At 43.0% G+C, this 20,124-nt stretch overlaps 1 protein-coding gene across 9 annotated transcripts in view; it reads left to right on the plus strand.

Moving 5' to 3' along the window:
- Positions 1–20,124, plus strand: part of rapgef2b (Rap guanine nucleotide exchange factor 2b) — a 103,156-nt gene that overhangs the window by 6,639 nt on the left and 76,393 nt on the right. For all 9 annotated transcript variants that reach the window (XM_087174047.1, XM_087174048.1, XM_023406420.2 and 6 more), the window contains exon 2: positions 18,902–18,972. In XM_087174047.1, coding sequence (XP_087030173.1) covers positions 18,902–18,972 — 71 coding nt within the window. The remainder of the gene's footprint in view (positions 1–18,901; positions 18,973–20,124) is intronic.

A 20,124-nucleotide genomic window follows, 5' to 3' on the forward strand; every position in this document is an offset into this window, starting at 1 on the left:
CTCTTGTGCAGCAGATTTCTCCCCAAGGATTCTGAGGGGCTGACACCAAAACCTACAATTTACTGTTGAGTTTTAAGATGGCTGTGAAATACCTGGGATCCAACATTTTGTCTCAATCAACTCGAGGTAAAACACAGGACAAATCTGATACCAGAGCTCTCTCTCTTTTTTTTTTCCTTCTCCAGATTAGTAACAAGAGGCACATAAAACCGAGTCAGCAGCCCGACTCCAAGAAAAGCCTTTTGACAATGTCTGAGTGGATTCGTCCTCGGGAGGTGCATGAGAAAATACTGTTCATTCTGCAGAGGTTGCAAAAGTAACCTCGATATCCCTCAGCAGAATCATATCAGTGTTCCTTTTACAACAATAGAGGGTGAGAGGAAGTTAAAGTAACACGATTTCTAAAATGTTTATCGAGAGACCACATGCAGGCTCCTCCTGAGTCGCTGACTCTGCGGTCTCCTCTCTGCTGTACTTGATCTATTGGAGTGCACATTACTTCTCTTTTCTTTTAAATCCCAATGCAAGAACCTGTCTTTTTGTTTCTACACGTTGAAGTTATAATGCTGTAAACCCCCCGTTTATGTTGTCATGTTGACAGGTCGGGATGCTGCCGTCGGGGTCACACTGTACATTTGTTGCGACTGAATTACACAGGCTCTTAATGTCAGAGGCATGTTTCAGTTCCTTATGTTCGCATTCCTCAAGATATTTTTAAAGCAAAGAAAAACAGCTCCGAGAGAGTCGAGGCTCCAGAAATTCCGTTGGCCCTCACAGCAGAAGGCAATAGACCTCATGCCACCGAGCGACCACAGTCTTTACATAACTTAGCCTGAGACCCACTTGGCTGCTCGGGGAGCTTAAAGAATAAACCATTCCTGACGTGCAATATTTACATGACCGCTATTGAGTTTCGCTGCGTGCTGAGGCTGCCGTTCAGAGCGTCATTCCTGAATGAGATTTTGGAAATTCCAGCATTTGGAAAAAGTGATGCCCACATTACAGAAAAGATTGATAGCATAAAGTTGAGTTGGGATATGCCTAAATATATGCCTGAGGATAGTCACACTGACTGCTGTTTAACTGGAGCTAAAGATGTATGTGTGTGTCATCTGTAATGTCAAGAACTAGCGGACGTCTTTGAGTGAGTTTGCTCTTTAGCCTCACTCTGGTGTATAATCTGCAGTATAATCCCACCTCGCGGTGAACCGCTCAGACATGACGTGGATCAGATGGAGAGCTGATTAATTTGTGTGATTAGAGATCCCTAAATCCCAGTATACGGGTTCACCATGCAGCTAATACTTGTTTACAGTATTTGTAACAATGGCACTTAAAGATGGATGCTGTTGCATGATCTGGGTCAAGACCAGGGCAACATTTTTGACACAGCTGCGTATAAACAAATTTATATTGCTATTGTCTTTGTAGATTTTAATTTGGAGATTAATGAAATGTGCTCGCAGCTTCTTCTGCATAATTAGATTTTTTTCAGTCCTTAACAATTCGGAGGAAAGAGGGTGAAATTAATGCTTTAACGTTTGCATCTTGCATAGGTTGAAATGAAAGACTTTCTCTGACATACTTCTTATTTGGCAGAGCACACGACCGATCAGTCAGTAAAGCGTCGTCTTTAATTAAATTTATGTGCAGAGCTGTTTACTATCACGAGTGTCATTTTTCATCCTTAGAAGAAAAGAAAAAAAAAAAGCCCAAGTCATTGGCAGCTTATTGGCATCACGGCCAGCTCCATTAGCATTTTGGCTCTGCAGTATGTGCTTGTACACTTGTAGGAACCAGAGCCAGTTTCATTAACACTATGCCTGTAGTGGATTGTTCACCTGCTTAAGGTTAAGGTTTCAGATATGTATCAGCGAGGTGCAGGTAGCCTCTCCCACTGCTTACAGGACGGGTATCAGTCTGTGGTTTGTTCCTTTCTCTGAGCTCTTTGAGGATCTGAGTTGAATACAATAATAGCACAGGAGTAATCTGTGCACTTTTTTTTATCAAGATATGTGGCCTCAGATTAGTAACCGTACAGTTGCAGGGCTGAAACTGACGAGTAGTTTCAGTTTCAGTTAAACGGCCGATTGTTTTCTCATGCAATCGACTCACTGTTTGGTTTAAGATAACAATGAAAAATGGCTGTTGTAATATCCCAAAGCCGCAAGTGCTGTTGTCAAATTGCTCGTTTCATCCAGCCTCAATGAATCCTCACAACTGAGACACAGAAGCCAGAGAATATTTGACCTTTTTGCTTAAAAAAATATCAGAATAGTTGCATGTAAATTCTCTCTTTATTTACTGATGCATTAATTGACTAATTATTTCAGTCTGATCAAATATTTTAGAGATGAGAACACGCTGTGTTCACCATCTATACCTCGTATTGTTGCACTCACTGCTTCACCCGTATGTAACTTTCTAAGTTTGCTTATCTAAAAACCTTTTCTCTCGTGCTGAGGGATGATAACAATCTACCTCTTTCTAGATGATGAAATTCAATTATCTCAATGAATTTTGCAAAATAACAAAACAAAAACAGGATTTACTGCTTCCTGCACGCAATGGGCAAGGACCACTCTCACAGCCAATACCACTGACGTAGTAAAGTTAATCTTCTTCCACCGGTTAATTGTGTGTCTGTATGCAAAGGAAGTCCCCGCCCCCTTCAAGTGTAAACAAACGCACTGCAGTGTGGATGAGGGCTGGAGGAGTGTGTGAAGATAGAAGATTAGAACAACTTTTTTTTGTGATAATCAGTCACATCGTTCAGCCCAGACCTCTTTGACCTCGTGGATAATTTTACCCTCTTTTGTAAAGACCTTCTCGTCAGTGTCGAGCTCTGAATTTGAGTCATTACGCTGCTTGCAGGACGTGCCTTTGGTCCTAATGTGGCCTGTCATGCCTCGTGCAAGCTGTGGTTTAATTACAGCTGTGCTGGTGGTAGGCAGGTGATTACTTGCCATGTGAGCTAAGAGGGGTGATTCATTACAACGCTAGTATGAGCAAAAACAGCTGTCTTTGCTAATGGATGCTGTTGTCAGAGGTGAAAACTGCTGCAGCTGCAGTCCTTGAGTTCTGCCAGCAGGAATATGAGGGGCAGTGAACAGCTCACAATGAAATGAGGGGGGAAAAAACCTCATTGTTTTCCCCATTTATAAATCAGAGATTAGGAATACTGTTGTTCCACTTCCTGTGTGCAGTGGAGCGGATTGGTGTACGATATCTGTCTCGTTGAAACCTTATCTTTGTAATTGGTCCCCGAGGGTTTGTCTAACCTGTGGTTGATCACGTTCCCAACTCTTCAGCCCTCTGTTCCTCTGCTGCCCATCAGGGAAAATGTCCGTTCATTACCAAGGTCTCAACGTAATCTGATTCTCGCTGGAATGTTTGACAGTTTTCTCCCTGCTTCCTGCTTTCGGGAAGAAGGGGGATAATTATCTTAGCTTGCCTGAACCGAACCACCAATTACATTCTGTTTCGAGCGGCTCCGAGACCAGATCACTTGGGTGCCAGTCGAGAGATTATCAGGACCTGTGATCTTGTGTGTACCCAGATTGTTTAAATTTTTTTTTAAGGATCTTCCCTCTGGAACAAGTTTGTGGAAACACATTTACTGCTGTGATGCAACGTTCCCCTCGCAGCTTGACACTGATTTCACACTGGTGACACTGCGGTATGTTTTTCTTGCACCATTCCAACAGTAAACTCTAAATGTTGTAACGTCAGTTGCATCCCAGCATTATTTATTAAACGGCATTTGCTCATCTGCGCCTCAGACCTTGACCGGGCTAATTGACACTTGCCTCGGTTGACCTCAAACAGCCGTCCGCTGCCAGACGTTTTCCCATATGGCCCCATGTTTCCTTCACACTTAAAGCACCCCTGCCGTGAACAAACCCTTTTCATTAATCATTCTTGCCATGACTAGCATACAGATCTCCTTATGTGTTATATAGCAAAGACCAAGTATCAAAAAATAGGCTTGCATAATGCCACATTAGCGGTTCCTCTGAGAGGCTAATGCTCGCACAATCTTCTTATAGCAGCATTTGCTTATTTGTGATTGTGTAATTTGGTTAGTTCCACTGTTTGTAAGCAAACTGCGAGCAAACAAAATGTTGAGCGAAAGGGCTTCAGTCTGAACCGTGCAAGACACAAATGAGCATCGATCAATCGTGGTTACAAAGGAGCTGTGCAGCGTCAGTCAAAATGGCAGCGTCCTGATGCTCCTGCAGGTTTATTTACTGTGAGTGCAGTTTCACAGTTGTGTCATGCATCACGTGGTTTCTGTGATTCTGTGTCTGGAGTGAGCATTCCCCATCATAGCTGACGAGCCAGGCGCTGTAGTCCTTCTTTTAAATGACAAAAGGTTCATACCATACTTCATACATGCCTGTTTCTTACAGTAATTTGTCAATGACATTTAACTTAAATATAAGCTGCTCTACAAACCTTTCAACTTAAGTGATGGATATATTTCTCAGTAGCTTAAATATAAGTGTGGCTTTTCCTCTCACGTTTCCAAACAAATTTATATGTATAGCTCTCTATTTATCTTTTTGTAAAAGTCTGATTCTAGATTTAGGAGGTCAACTCCTGCTATTTAAACTTAAATCCTCCAGATACAAGGAAGGAATTCAGTTTGCAGTCCAGGATAGAGAGAAAGAAATACCTCTACAGCGCTGTAAAAACAAACATGAGTTTCACAGTGACCTGTGTTCAAAAGGTTTTGTTGTCCCTGGGTTGTATTTGTTTCGTAAGCCAACCTTTCTGTCACTCAGTCCTCAGTAGACTATTACAAATGAGTCTGACTGACATATAGGAGAGACTTCAATAGTTACTAAACTATGTCACTACATTGTGACCGTGTCCATTGTGCCATGTCCTACAGTGTATTTACTTGCTGTTGTGTTAGTTGTCATGAAGTATGTGACTCACATCGGGGCGGCGTTCTCATGTCCGCCTGGCCCTGCCCGCCTGCGTAGGTCTGACTGCCTGCGGCTGTGTTATTATTGCACTAAACGGGGACTGTATTTGATTATAATTGGAGGGAAAGATGCGGACCATTCAGGCATGCTTCCCTATATGCTCAGGCACTTTGAATCCAGCGAGTGTGGTGTGGACCCAACACAATGACTCCCTGTTACAACCAGCTTCTGCTTGTCAAAAACATTTAGAATCACACCAATTATAGTGTCGCTGCAGTGGGAATAGCTGTTTTAGCTAAACTGTACCGAACTCCAGTTGTAGACCTAAACAGAGGCTTGTATTATAGCCCAGTGCCACATGAGTTACAGTCCAACATCCGTCTTAATTCTATAGAACAGTGCATGAAAAAACTGATTGATCATTTCAACAAGATAACCAACAAAAGTCACTTAAATTGAGCATATAATTATAGTCAGTGACTCGACTAATTCCATATATTAGAGCGTTTACGGTGCGAAAAGAAGAGAAAAAAGATGCATGTATGATTCAAGAAGAATACATATCATTTCTTAGCTGCTAAAACCACACTTTTCATGGGCTAAGTAAAACAGCCTTTGTGATAATGTATTTTTAAGAAAATAATACATGTTTTAAATGGTTATTTTAACAGAAAAATTCAAAATCGCCATATTTATAAGAAAGTGAAATGAAATGGAGGAAGAAAAGTTTTCTTCTCTGTGATTCACTGGCACAAGCGGGGGCCAAGGAAAGGGAAGACCTTAACTTGTGAGTGAAGTCCTAAAAGATCACAATGGTCGGCCATGTTTCTTTTGTAAAACATCCTCAGGATATAGCCTGAAATCCCCCGTCCATCTAGAGCTGAGGCCTATTTTAAGTCTGAGTGAAGTGAAAGGCCTTGGGTGGGATAATAAGGGAACTCTGTAAACAGGAAACTTCCATTCAAGACGAGGCGAGCCGGGCGCACCAATGTGGTGCAGATGATAAACACAAGAGGAGGACGACGGCGATCCAGAGCAGTGCAGCTCCTGGATCCTAATGTGTGGTTCAAGCTTGTAGTTTGTCATTACACATGTTTTTTTTTTTTTGTTCTTTACACATAGTCGGCCTTATATGCGTAAGTGACTCTCGCCGCATCGCTATCTCTTTGAACTGGCGGCTGACCAGATACATCATCAGCTAAAGTGAACTAAAGTGTTGGGTTTTTTATGTCCCCCTCCCGATTTGAGAAACAACACCGTCATTGTCTCCTTTGCATCGAAGGTTTACAGTGCGACAATCACACCCTTTTGAGATAAAAAAAGAAAAAAGGTGAGAAGTCACACTTAACACAGGCGGGCGCTAGACCCCGCTCCATTGTGATGACAAACCATGAAAGAGCATAGATGACAATGTTGTCTAGCTACTAACAAAGGCAATGCTGCTGGCTCGCTACCAGCTCCGAGGGAACATGCTGTTCTAGTCCTGCACTGCCAAGGCTGCATTTAAAATTAATTTAGGAATTTAGTGCACCAGATTGCCAAATTAAAAAGCAGTAAGTCATATTTATTCAAGTAATTAGTATTCAGTGTCTTGCATGCATGTATTTATGTTGCGTATTATGTCTTCTTATTTGCTTTGAGCCACAGTCTCTGTTTATGTTTTTGTACCGTGACGTGGCACTTGCAGGTATGACTGTATTTTATAAAGGACAGTCAATAATGAGTATTTAAACAGTGATTATTGATATTATACTTTTATATTTATTGTAATTTTTCTATTATTTTTTTAAGACATGTGATAAGATATGATGAGAATGTCTTTCCTCCTACATGGATCTGGTTTTGAAGTGATACCTACAACAACCACGACACGTCCTCTTACGCTGCAACATCATCTACAAGACGCGCTCCTTAACAACACTATGAGAAATTTAATGTGAAATTTCTTACAAGACAAACAAACTCTAACGTCCCTCCGGTGACCTGGGAGTGTTTGTGGCCTGGGGGGCAGAAAGAGAAATCTGGCCTGTGTGAAAGCAAGTCCTCGTAGTGGAAGAGTTTCTCCGGTTGTTCCCTAGCAACCAGCAGCCGGAGAAGCATTGTAATGCTGGAATTACTTTATGCAGAAGGCCATAGGAGAGAGCAGCAGGGATTTAAAAGATTGATTATTGAATTCCATAAATATTTCAAATGCAGCAGGCGAGGTGGGAGGGTCGGGTGGGGTGGGGGGGTTTGGATTAATGGCTCTACATTGTAGAAAACAGACCAAATGGATGCAGTCACAGCAAAGTATTGAACCCAGACAGAATTTGAAATTATGTTATTTTTCTCCCATTGTGGAACTCTGGGGGGATTTCATTAGTAACCCTCCTCCAGCCTTTGGCTTCTGTTTGTGTCAAGTTAATTGGACAGAAGAAAGGAAGGGGGGGGGGGGGGGGGGGCTGTAGCGTTTTTGGATCATTTAGGCCACCAAGCAAGCCATTTGCCCCGGGAAGATTAAAGCACATCCCCATCCCGTTTTATCCACCGTACCCCATCTCTCCTTGCGTCTGCTTTGAGCTCTCATGAATTGATCTTTATATGATGTTGCGTAACTTTGTGATGATTGCGCGGCTCCTCTTTGAGGCCTTTGTTTGAGCGAGATGGAGCGGGTTTCATTTGGCTGGACAGTTGGCTTTGTTCCCGGGTAGAGACCTGCTACGATGAGGTTCAATGACAGAGCTGAGAGATCCCTTTGTGTCCAGTATTGGTCAGAGTCCACCGTTGAATCCACATTGAGCCATTGTTGTGGTTAAGGCTGCGTGTTTATTTTGATATAATGTAATAACAAGGAAGAACAACGACTGTTCACATTTCGAGGAAGCTGGTGACATCAGATGCTTTCTTGCTTTAAGAATGACTCTCGATTAAACAACAATGCAAACATCTGCAGCTGTGCATACAGTGTGTGTTTTTGTGTGTTGAAACTGCATCATTTCCCTCTCCAAACTCTGTGGATATATCACTATTATTAAGTGTGCAGACATACAGTACGTAGCTGCAGTATGTGTGCTGAGATTGCGTTTATAGTTTAGTACAGTAGTTAACTCATAATGAGGCTGCGGTCAGAGTCGCGGTCATGGTGCTACACCGTGGAAACACACTGTGTCAAGAGGCTGCAGGTTGTGTGTTGTTGTTTGTTTGTATTGAATAAGCATCAGTGACACAGATTGTCCTGATTTTGGTGTAAAATGCAAAAAGAAAAAAACAAGACTCCCTGCTCTGGAAATGTGATCAAGACGAACACAAAGAGTGTTGACACCTTTGCAGAGAGGAAGTCTTGACAACATATTAAGTTGCATAAAGCAGCAGCTGAAAACAGGTTCTAGGGTGATGCCTTCCTGTTGTGTGATACGAAGTGTGACGAAAAGAGAAACACGACAGCTGAACCGTTCATCTCAGGATTTCCTCCGGGTGGATCCTTCGATTCTGCACACTGCTACCTCTTTTTTTTTTTTTTAAGAAACGGTTGTTTGCGGTTGAAAAAAAAGAAGTGTTTTGCATGAGATTTGCTTGCTGGTTTCTGACCAGTTGGAGCTGCAGCTGATAATAGTTCAACATTTATTCCTGTGATGCTGTTCAAAGCTTTGACTTGTGTGACAGAATTCCGACTGAGTCAGCAAATATCATTCAGTGCTAATTAGATCTCTGTGAGGTTCTGTATCAGTGTTACTGGACTTGAATGCCTTGTGGGTAATAGAAAGACAGAAGCAGACTGATGCAGGGAAGTGAATTAGTACTTGTCTTGTTCTTACGCTCAAGGACAATAGTACAGCATTGTGTCCTTGCAGTGTTTACTGCAGACTCTGAATTCGTAATCAGTAGGTGCTCGACACAGGACACCACCCTTTCTCACTTTGTGCAGCTCTTTGTATAAATCATCACTGATATTGGTTCTTAAATTAATAAGACCCCACTTGTGCTGTGAACAATGCAGCTCTGACCAGAAGCTACTTCCACATTTTCCTCATAAATAATTTCCCTTCTGACCTTGTAACTCGGATTTCTTATTCTGGGAAATCCAGAGCTTTTTCCTGGGTGATTCTGGGTGATTTCTTTGTGACAAAAAAGCTGGTCGAGTCGAAGCAGGGGCCCATAGTGTCTCAATAATTACATTATAGGAATTCATTTTTAATTGCCGCCTACGAGTCCCAGTTGGATGGTTGTTAATTAGTGTGAAGTGGTTTTTTTTTTTAGACTCCTCTGTTGCTCCCAAGGATCATACAGCTGTGTTGGCAACACATCGCCTGAAATAACAGCCTTCCCAGATCGCTCATATCTGCTGTTAGTTGAAAACATAACTATTTGAAATATTTCCGCTTGTACTTCAGTTGCTCTTTTGTTAAAACAAGAACATCCTATAATTTATTTTTTTCGCCTGAAGGTTGTTTTTGTCTTTAGCTTGCGCTGCTTTGCTATCGTGAGGCCATGAGAGCGAGATAGCGAGCGGCACCAGTAAGTTACAATCACCACTTTCCTTTCAGATTTATTTTTGACACGCCACGGTGAGAATGAAGCTTGTTGTTTAGAAGAGGTTTTAGAGAGCTTCGGCTGCACAACTCTTTATTTGTGGACGTGCCGAAACATTTGCACACACTTCCAACCCAACATCTGTGTCAGCTGGCTGCAGCACTGATCAAAGCAGATGGGTTGGAGAGGTCAACGAGCGCCTTTCGCATTTGTTTTGACATGCGAAGACAAATGTGTCGGCTCTCTATGAGCCACACACATCTTATTCTTTAGCAAAAAAATCCTCTTGGACAATTCCTACGAAACAAATCTACTAGCAGCACGCATCTAATCTGCATGCCTCAAGAGACGGGAGTGCATTTTAGTCCTTTAGGGGTTTTATACTGGCAGGCAGCTCGAGTAGGTGCTGTTAAGCTCATTCACATGCCTCCCTGATTCCTGTTCCAGCCAGTCACCATGTCCACCAGCTGCCTGACCATGGTGGGAAATAAACAGCAGCTCCCAAGTGCTTTTAAATTTTGCCTGCAACTGACGACTTGTTCTGCTCCACCAGCCACTTCACTCCACCCGCCAGCATTCACAGGTTTAATTCTATTCAATAAATTCTGCTGTAAAAGTGAAAGTGGATGTAGTAGACGCCTTCGAGGACAAAGAAGAGTCCCATCTTCTTCTCCTCCGTCGTGTCTGAACAGGTGGAAGTGTAATTGTTTGTGTCCAGAACTTAATTCAGCGTCCAACGCAGAGAGGAGGAAGGAGAGGAGCATGTGCTCTGCTAGCTTAACCTGTTTAGTTAACACCCAGTGCTTAATGTTTATAAGACCGCTAATTAGCTTTGTGTAGTATGTGCCAACTTCATTCAGGTGGCACATGTTTTCAATGTAGTCCTAGTGGCAGAACATTTAAGACGAAGTTCTTTTAATTGCAATAAACAGCTTAATTCCAGCTTTTATAACTCTTACACTTTGCCTGGATCCATTTATTTTCTGAGCTCTTCTGAGGGATTAACTTCATCTTATGTTTTTTATTTTCTCCCAGGGAATGAACGTAGTGTTTTAGTAATGAGCTCCTCTATTCTGCCAGCGACTCCCTTTGCTGTCGTCACATGCTGTGTCTTTGTAAAACGGACGCTTAGACCTCGACGTTTTGCCAGAACGGCCACAGATAGCGGCGTGCCGTCACTCGTCACTGTGTGACCTTGTTGTAGCCCACAAAGCCTCCACCTGCTCTCTCACACAGGCTAATGGATAAAAATACCCAGCAGATCCCACACTCTCTGTCAATAGAGATTCAAGGACAGCTGCTAGCCACCCTGTTAACACAGGGAATGTACAAACAAAGGCAAGGGAATACACACATGCACTCACACATATGAACGCAGAGACAGACGTGCACACAGTGGCACCCGCTGGAGCATCGCACCGCTGCCCCTGAGGTGTACGATGAACCTTGTGCACATTTTGGAGAAAAAAAACAAAACAAAAACTGCCGTCGCTGCTGTTTCGTCTGCTTGAGGGCGACGGTCCTCCTCAGTCCCACTTGGCACACTGACACAGACATGCTGTGGCGTTAGTGCTGAGCACACAATATAATGCAATATATTGCCATTAGCAGATACTGCATCGTAGGCAACATGACCTTCCAACCTTCAGCGCTGGCTGTCTGACTCCCAGCGGTCTGTTTACCTCGTTACACAGCAGCTCTGTCCACCTCACTCCACTCCAACACTCGCTCTCAACCGTTACTCACTCTCTCATACAGACATATGCTTTCTGTTAGACAGCCAGACACTGATGAGAGCGACGTTTTATTTCACGCATCGCCACATTAAAGTCCAGTGTGGAGAATCTTAAAAATGCACAGAAGGATTTTGCAGAATTTGTGCTTGTTTTTTTGTTTTTTTAAAGGAAGTGACATTTAGCAGTTTAACTAATGAACCCCAGTGAGAGGGGCAGAGTGTTTTGATGTGCTGTCGGGTAAATTAGGGCTGCAACCAATGATCATTTTCATTATTGATGTTTCATTACTGAAGTGTATAAAATGTCAAAATAATACGCCCAATTTAACAACTTCAAATGTCTCATTTTGTCCAACTAACGATATTAAATTTACTGTCGCATACGACAAAGAAAAGCATCAAATCCTCACAACAGAGACGCAGTGAATAGAGAAGGTTTGACTTTTCTGCTTGAAAAATAATGTAAAGAATGAATGAATTACTGCAAGTGCTAAATGACAAGAAGCTAAATATCTTCAATCATTTAGCATTTTGTGCACCGTGACAATCGTAGCAATATTACAGAAAACTCAGTATCTTTTTAGAGCTAAGGCAATTAGTTGATTTCGTCAGTCATTAGTCAATCAACACACAATTAACTGACAGGTATTGTTGATAATTGATTAATCTTTTAACTATTTAGCAAAGGAAAATGCTAAACTTTCTTTATTTTCTGTCAAAATAGTGGTTAGTTGCAGTTTCGGACTGTTAGTGTCGCAGCAGCACAGTCCTGATAGTTGACCCAGATTGTGCTATATAGTACCTTCCATAGGTTAGTGAGGGGTGGGGGGTGGGAAGCACGACTGAGATAGCCTCTTTAGGTGTTACTGTGTGTGTGTGTGTGTGTGTGTGTGTGTGTGTGAGTTAGTGGTGTGGACGGTGAGACATTATCTTGCCGGTGTCATCCGAGGAATGCAAGCCTCACCCCGGCCTGACACACAAGACGGCCCCTCTACCGCCGTCACGGTAACAGGATCCAGGAATACCGGCTCTCCTCTGAACGAGGGGTCGGTGGAGCAGAGAGGCAAACCTGGAAAAGGTCAAAACTTCTAAGGAATGCGGTGCGTCACGCTGTGCGGTGTGTGGGCTGCACAAAAATGTGGAGTGAATGAATGAATTAATGAATGAATACGTTTGTGAATGACGAGAGACACATAAATCTTTAGTATCTCCATTACTGCTCAGCGCTGAAAAAGTATGTAAATTACAAACTCCACATGTTTTGCAGTTCAAACAAATTATCATTTGATTTCTTTCCTCAGTGTTATGTTCCCTAATGAGATGGGGGGGGGGGGTTTTTGCCGAGCATATTCTCCTTTTGATTCCAGCCTCGAAGCGGACGCAGTAAAGTTCAGAGGGTGAAGGTACGCGGTAGAAAAGCTCAGCCCGCAGTGACAAGTGAGCAATTGTTATAAAACTAGGTCGTCCTCGCTCCCAAGTCGCAGGGGATTAATTTGTGCTTTTCGCAGCTATTTTCTGAAACAGAACAACAACAAATCCTCCCTGCGCAAAGTGCCGTGATTAGAACGGCCATTCCTTCTCCGACTGCCAGGGATCAAGGTCGTAAGCATCTTAGACAGGGATGGTGTAATGAGCCGACTGGCAGACAGAAGCAGCCTCTTGCAAACTACAAACTGCAGCGGTGCGATGCTGCAGTTTAAGGGCGATTTTCTTTTTCTTTTTTTTTCCTTCTTCTTTTTTAATTGCCTTATTTTCAATCACAAGTCAAGGTTTCTCTGAGGTTTTGTGCTCTTTGTCAGCACTTCCCTCTCCCCGCTGTCCTGTTCTCATCCAGTGACAAACTCAGAAATGTGTCTGATGACAGAGCGTTGTGCTCGACAGTCTGTCAGATATGAATCAACAAATTTGGCACAGAGGCCTTTTCCTTTGACCGGCGCCACCTCCGTTCCTCTCTCTTTCCCTCCTTCGCTCCTTCCCTCTCCTCAGACAAACTCCTTCCTTTTACACAGACAGAAGAAAAGTTCATGATCAGCATTTTTCACCTCTTTTTGACGAAGAAATGTAGTTTTCATACCAAAGCGTCGTTGTAACCGCTAAGTTGCAGCTGTATAGGGTGAAACCACGAGTAAACTGCAGCACCTGAGACGTCACCGCGAAAATGCAATATGAAGCTACGAAGGCCACAAAAACGTAGAAGAAAATTCCTGCTCTTTGACCACAAAAACATACGGTACACCATCATACCCAAAGACCTTTCATACGCACAAAGGCAGACACAGAGGCAGGGAGGTAAAACTGATTTAACAATTTCAAATAAACAAACAGAAAGGAAAGAATAAATATCCGCAGATTGTTGTTGTTTTGCAGCTGTAATGTGATTGAGATGGATTTCCTCGACAGCAGTTGGATAAGAGATCGGCTGGCGTGCACAAAAATGCAGACGTCTGGAGATGTTAATATTGTCAACAACCGAGACACGATCATTGATTTAATCTGAGGGCAGCGCGTCAGTAAACAGTAAAACGCTCTTTCCTGCTGGATGTAAAAGTTTAACATCACCACCTGCAGTTTGACTCTCATTAACAAATCAGTCTTTGAGTTACTGCTCTACAGACGCGGCAGCCGCGCTCGTTCTGTCCGCACAATTTGACATTTTAAATGAATTCTGTGTCTGTTCTGGGGACGAGAAACATTGGTGTCAATTTTTCAAACAAGATCTGTTGGTGTCATGCTTCTTTTTTTAGACTGAGGTATGTGTTGGAAAACGTGTCGTCTGAACATCCATCAGACGCTGAGGAGACTGTCGGGGTCATCACGAGTGTCCTCCACCTCTACCTGAGACTTCCTTTTGTTTATCTCCCCCCCCCCGCAGTGTGCCATTGTTTTTGAATGGTCGCAGCCCCTTTTCTTTGATGTGTGTCTACAGCGGCTGATAGATGCACGCAGGGTTCAGCTATCTGCACTCAGCCAGAGCCAAATGAATAAATGGATTGACCATTTGTGCCACAGTGAAAAGGCCCGACCGGAGAAAAGCTCCCTATCTGGCGAGCACATGCTGTTGTGCTCAGAGATAAGAAGAGCAAAAGGCTTTTTGTTACCTGAGCGTGGGATGAACCACCGGCTGCTGAATTAATTAAAACATGCACTGAAATTACAGTATTGACTTGAGCAATGTTGAATTGATTGATTTTTGAGTCATTTGAATGTGACGACTTGATGCTTCTCTGTAATGTCAGCTTGGACCCTGCGGCAGGTTTTTTCGTCACTACTGTGACATTTCCTAGACGAAAACAATTAACTGATTATTTGCAGTCGAATATCAGGCAGCAACCAAAACAACGCATGACATCCAAGTCACGTCACATGAAAAGATTCGCCCTGTCGGAGGAGATTTCATCATTATTGCAACAAAAATTGACAGTAAATGAATCGGCAACTGTTTTGATAATTGATTAATGATTTATTCATTCAGTCGAGCAAAAATGTCAAACACACACTTTGGTTTCAGCTTCTTAAATGTGAATATATGCTGTTTTTCTTTGGCACATGTGACTGTAAATGGAGCATTTTAAGGTTTTAGACAATTGGATATCACATGCAAATTAAAGATATCTCTGTAGCCTTGAGAAATTGTGAATGCAATCTTTTTTATAACCTTTTCTTTCTTAGCATTTAAAATGTTAAAATAGATTGTGTTTCCTTGTATCACGTTCATGTCAAAAACTTGATATGCAGCAAAACAGACTTTGTTTTTTTTCACTCCGTGTCACCGATCTGGTCTTTTACTGTAAGGATCTTTTCATACGAAACTGTATCTGTTGTCGCTGCAACCTTACACTTCTTTTATTTTCTCCCGAGTCTCAATGAACACAATGTGGGAAAAACATCACAACTTCCTTGACCTCCCCTTTCGCCCACTGAATGCTGTGCCACTCAGCGGGCTGGCAGCAGGCCCGACGCTGCACCCTCTCCCTCTGGGGCCTAACATAATGGGTGGGAAATGGAGGACGTCGTGGTCATGGTGCGCGTGTATTCAGGCCCCAAACAGGGACGCTATTGTTTAATTTGTATTCTGGGGAGGAAATGCCTCCGCTGGTTTGGCTGCATTGCGCTCCTGCCATCCGTCTTACAAGTGAAGGTGTAGCGCAATGACATGTTGCGCTGCATCGAGGAAACAACCGCAGGAAGTTTACAAAGGCGTTTGATTGACAGCATGTAACTGGTATGTGAGGAACGCCACGAGGAGCTCTGCTCAAACAGCTTTCAAGTGTCCCAGAGGTTTTTTATCAAGAGCAGCATCTTGGTATGTTTTCCCTCTTGTGGGGGCCACCTGTGTTCCTGGAAGGATTAGTTTGGAAATGGAAGGGGGAGGGATTAGATGGTGTTACTGGTGTAGCCTGGGAATTTGAGCTACCCCCCCCCCCCCTTACCCCCCCCCCCCCCCTTACCCCTCTCCTCCAGAAGCCAGCAGTTTTTAAAAAATGAACGAGCTTTGTCTTTATCCAGCACACACACACACACAATGAGCAGAACATTTGGCTGGATGCAGCCCTCATCAGCATGTCCCAGTTTCAGCTACCCACTACTCTCGGTCTGATCTCCTTCCTTCCTGTTTCTGTTCTGGTCCCGTTTTCAGCCACAGATGGCAGCGAGCATGAAGCACCTAAGTGCTGTTGGAAGAACATATCAAACACCCCCTGCCTTTTTTCTTTTTTTTTTTTTTATCTCGGCGCTTCGAGGACACGGCGTTAAAAATAAAATCTGCAGTTTGAATAATTCAAGTCCATGCAACGTCTTTTATATTATGAATTTTAAATTGTTTGACATAACGCGGTAGACGGTCTGAGGGTTGCTTTGGATTTGATGCTCCCGTCCATGTCTCCTCTCTCTGTGCACTTTGTGGTGATTGTGTTTGGCTCCGTCTAAAAAGGAACCAACAGTCCAGGAAGAAAAAAGAAAGAAAATCAGACCGGAAAATGTAGGGCCCAGGGAGTGGAAAAGATGGGGTCCTTTACATTCTTTCCATACAGTCAATCTGAAATATTTGAGACTGAAGCCACAATTGATGGTTTTGCATATTTCTCCCTGTGAGGCTGCATTTGAGTGGGGCTGTTTTATTCACCATGATGTCACTGTGGGATGGGAGGGAAAAAAAAGAAAAGAAGAAGAAGAAGAAATCTGTAACGCTGCCACCTAGTGGTGCGTTCCTGTCTGGATTATTCAACACATGCTGCTGCCGAAGTTCAAGTAGTTTCTTCCTTTTTACAGTCAAAATTAAAATCTGTATGTTGTCGGACGCTCGAAGTTATTCACAAAGACTCTATATCTCTTCTCTTCAAACTCTGTGAACAAATCCCCAGTTACATTTCGGAGAAATTGATTAGATTGTGTTTTACAAATATGTCAGGACAGAGAGAGAGGAGGAGGAGGGGATGACGTGACCTTTGTGACTACACAGTTACAGACGTGGGGACATTGCAGTTACATAGTTTGTGTTTTTGACCTCTGGGCCTCAAACGCCACCTCAGGGTCAGTGGTCAGAGTCGTATCTGTGAGAGAAGTTAAAAAAGAATCACAGATATAAAACATTAGCTCATTACTGTTTAAATGTTTACTGTGGAGCTGAAGATGATCATAGAGGAGGTTTAATGTTTTTGGAGGTTTTGAAATCCTTGGACATCAGAGGTCAGGTTTATAAAGAACATCCTGTTCAACAACATTTACTTTTCTATCTTGCAAAACTCACCTTTTTAGTGTGTGAATTTTCACTTGAAAGTGTAACATTATAATATGTCTTTCACTGACATTAATGTTTTTTAAATGACTCAGTGTTTAAAGTGAATATGGGGAACTGTATTGTAAAAGGTTAAAGCTTAAATGCGAAGGAGCTGTAGTGTATGTCGATGTTTAGTGGAGGGTTTGACTCCCACAAAAACTTAAATTAAATGAGCCACTTCACTAGATGAAATTGCCTCTGCACCAAATTAAATATACTACACATGTACTGTGGATGTCTTACTCTTTAAACTTGGCTGCACAAATCGTCACCTTCGTCTTCAGCTAAGTGAGCACTGACCAATAATTGCGCCCCCAAATATTTTCCATCAAATTAAGAGGACATTTTTAATTTTCACTTGCAGCTCAGCAGAAAATGTGTCACTTCAAGTCAAGGCTGTAGTTTCTTATCCCTCCAGTAGGTGGCACTGGATGTCAGAGCATTGCCTTGTGTTGAGTGGCTGCTCCTGCTCGTGGCGTTTCACTGACCACAGGACACTTTGAACATAAGGATATGGTTAGTGAGGATATCGCTGTGATGTAACAGGGCCGGGCAGCTCTCAGGACAATTCATCTCTTTCTGCGTCCGCTCCTTAAAGGCCGAACCCAAATAAAACAAAAGAAACACGCAACACTCGGTCGTGTCGTTTGAAAACACAGTTGTGATGTTAAGTCACAGTCTGTAGTAATGTGTCACATATTTGTTGACGTGGTTCTTTGTAACAGGTGGTGCTTCTTCACTCTGACCGTGTGGATAGACGGAACATTTTAGATGGGTCTTTTTGTCTCTTACCTTTATTGCTCGTTTGTTAGAAGGTTGTTTATTTCGTTAATCCGAGGTCATGAGTTTCATATTTCCTTTGGAGGACTTTGGTCAGACTTTTGAGGCTTTAACTTAAACCAGTGCAGTTTGTGTGTTGTGGTTATAAGACGTGGTTTTCCATTAGAAATCACACCATACACTGTATCTTCTATTTTGTGACCAAACCAGCACAAACAAAGTCTTATTTAGCGTTTGTGGTCAAACATTTTGTGAACTTTTTTCGATAAGCTTGTGATTGTTGGTCTCAGAAACAGACACGGTGGCCGGTCTGTGTGTGATTGTGTGTCTGGCGAGGTCTTAGCACAGAGTCTCTGTTGTCTCTGCCGTCGCCACATCTATACCTCCAGTTGCCGCCGACAAAGGCATCCCAGTAGCTGCAACCAGAACCGCAACACACACACACACTCACACACACTCACACACACATGCACACACACACTGTCAGTAGTCACCAGTAGACAGTGGAGTAGCTGTGCAGGCTGCCAGCTCTCAGAGAGGGCCACTTTGTTTCACCTCTGACTTGGATTCAGGCCAAACAATCTGAGACTCGCTCACTGGGTCACTTGATGAAGTAATTGAATGGGGAGTTTATAGTTGTGCAGTGTAGTGCCTTTATTTTTACACTGTGAGGTGCTTTATTGCTTTCTATTCCAGTGTCCACTCGCACAAATCAGTGTCACTGTCCTTGTGAAATGTTTGCACTTGTGTGTGTGTGTGTGTGTGTGTGTGTGTGTGTGTGTGTGTGTGTGTGTGTGTAGCAGAGTTTATCCCCTGCAGAATGAACGCAGTGTGAAAACATCATCATAACTCGGCTGTGTAATAAATCAATAATTCCTTTTCCTACAAAATTTGGGAAACTGTGTTGGACATTTTTCATTATTGTCTGATATTTTATAGACTTAAACAGTTAATTGAAAGTAGAATCTGTCATGAAAACAGTTGTTAGTAACAACCTGGCGAGGATGTTAAATCGATTATCAAAGTGGTCACAGGTTAATCTTCTGTTTTTAAAGCTTAAACTTCATAATTAACTCATCGTTTCAGCTCTAATTGAAGCCCTGAGTGTTTGTTTGGATGTTTACTCCCTCCGTGTGTGGTAACACCTCTGCTCTTCTTCTTCCTCAGGACCTGGAGATCGTCTACTCTTATCTCCACGGGATGGAGGCCTTGTCCAACCTGCGAGAGCACCAGCTGAAGTGAGTGTTTGCCCACTTAATTAACATCACTTAAAGCCTCATCTCCCAAACACGTGCATTTCACACGGAGTGACGACACCTCAGCGTCTGCTCCGTAAGCAGTTAAAGAAAATTAAGAACAGGTTTATTGGGAATTCGTCTGTATTAAAACGCTGTATGTGTGTGAGCACGGAGAGGAGGAGGGAGGCAAATAGATAAAGGGCTGAAACAGTCTTAACACTTGGTTGACTTCAACTACGACACAGTGACATCATGAATATGCTAATTAGCGTATCTGGCGACATTCAGCCACTTTTCCAGCAGGTTAAAAGAGGTTGTTTTACAGCAGTTCCACAACTTTTTCTTTTGCATCTGAGTTTTTATGTTTTTTGGCCGATGCCCTCCGTGTTGTGCATCTTCACTGCGTCTACAGACGGGCCCCAAACAATCGATTTGGAACAGCAAAAGGCAAATTAATACGGGTCAGTTTTGTATATTTAAGCTGATTCAGACTGAAAGGACAAGTGTGTTTTTTAACATAAACCCCGTGCACACAAACATCCAAACCCGAACTGACGTGAACCTGCCCCGCTGCTCTTGATTTGATTTCGCCTTTTGCTCTCCTGTCACCGCGCTGGCGTTCCCGTCCTTTCTGTCGTGGGCGTAGACTTTCCAAACAGTGCATGTCAGAAGTCTGTTCCCAGCATGCCTCGTGTGCATACATGTGGATTATACTGGCGAGGGAACAATGTAGCAGTACATGACCCGCAAGCTGGAACATTCCTCTCTGTGACCCCTCAGGGGCCTCCCACCCCACAGTAACCCCTCTCCCTCCTCCCTGTTTGGATCCTGAGGAATGTCCCCGTGGTCCCACAGACCGGCCCGCAGCTCCTGCCAACTTTATCTGAGCGGTTTTGGTTTTCCTAACTTTAATAAAAAATGTAAAAAAAAAAAGAAAAGAAAAAGAAGAACTCCCAGCCAGGCAGACATCGCACTAACCATGGGATTATGTTATAGTTCTTTCCTCACTTCATTTCATCTGGGAGGAATGTGTTGTTTTTCTTCTGTGGCTCTTTTTTCACAGCGACTTGTTTTTTAGAGCCGGGATTGTTTTTCAGTCCGTGTGCGATGGGGCTACAATACGACGGCCGCCCCCAGATCTTTTTTTTTTTT

This window comes from Seriola lalandi, unplaced genomic scaffold (genome assembly GCF_002814215.2).
Source record: "Seriola lalandi dorsalis isolate HSWRI2012SDOR001 ecotype SW California unplaced genomic scaffold, Sedor1 jcf7180002054307, whole genome shotgun sequence".
In the NCBI taxonomy this organism is placed as follows: domain Eukaryota; kingdom Metazoa; phylum Chordata; class Actinopteri; order Carangiformes; family Carangidae; genus Seriola; species Seriola lalandi.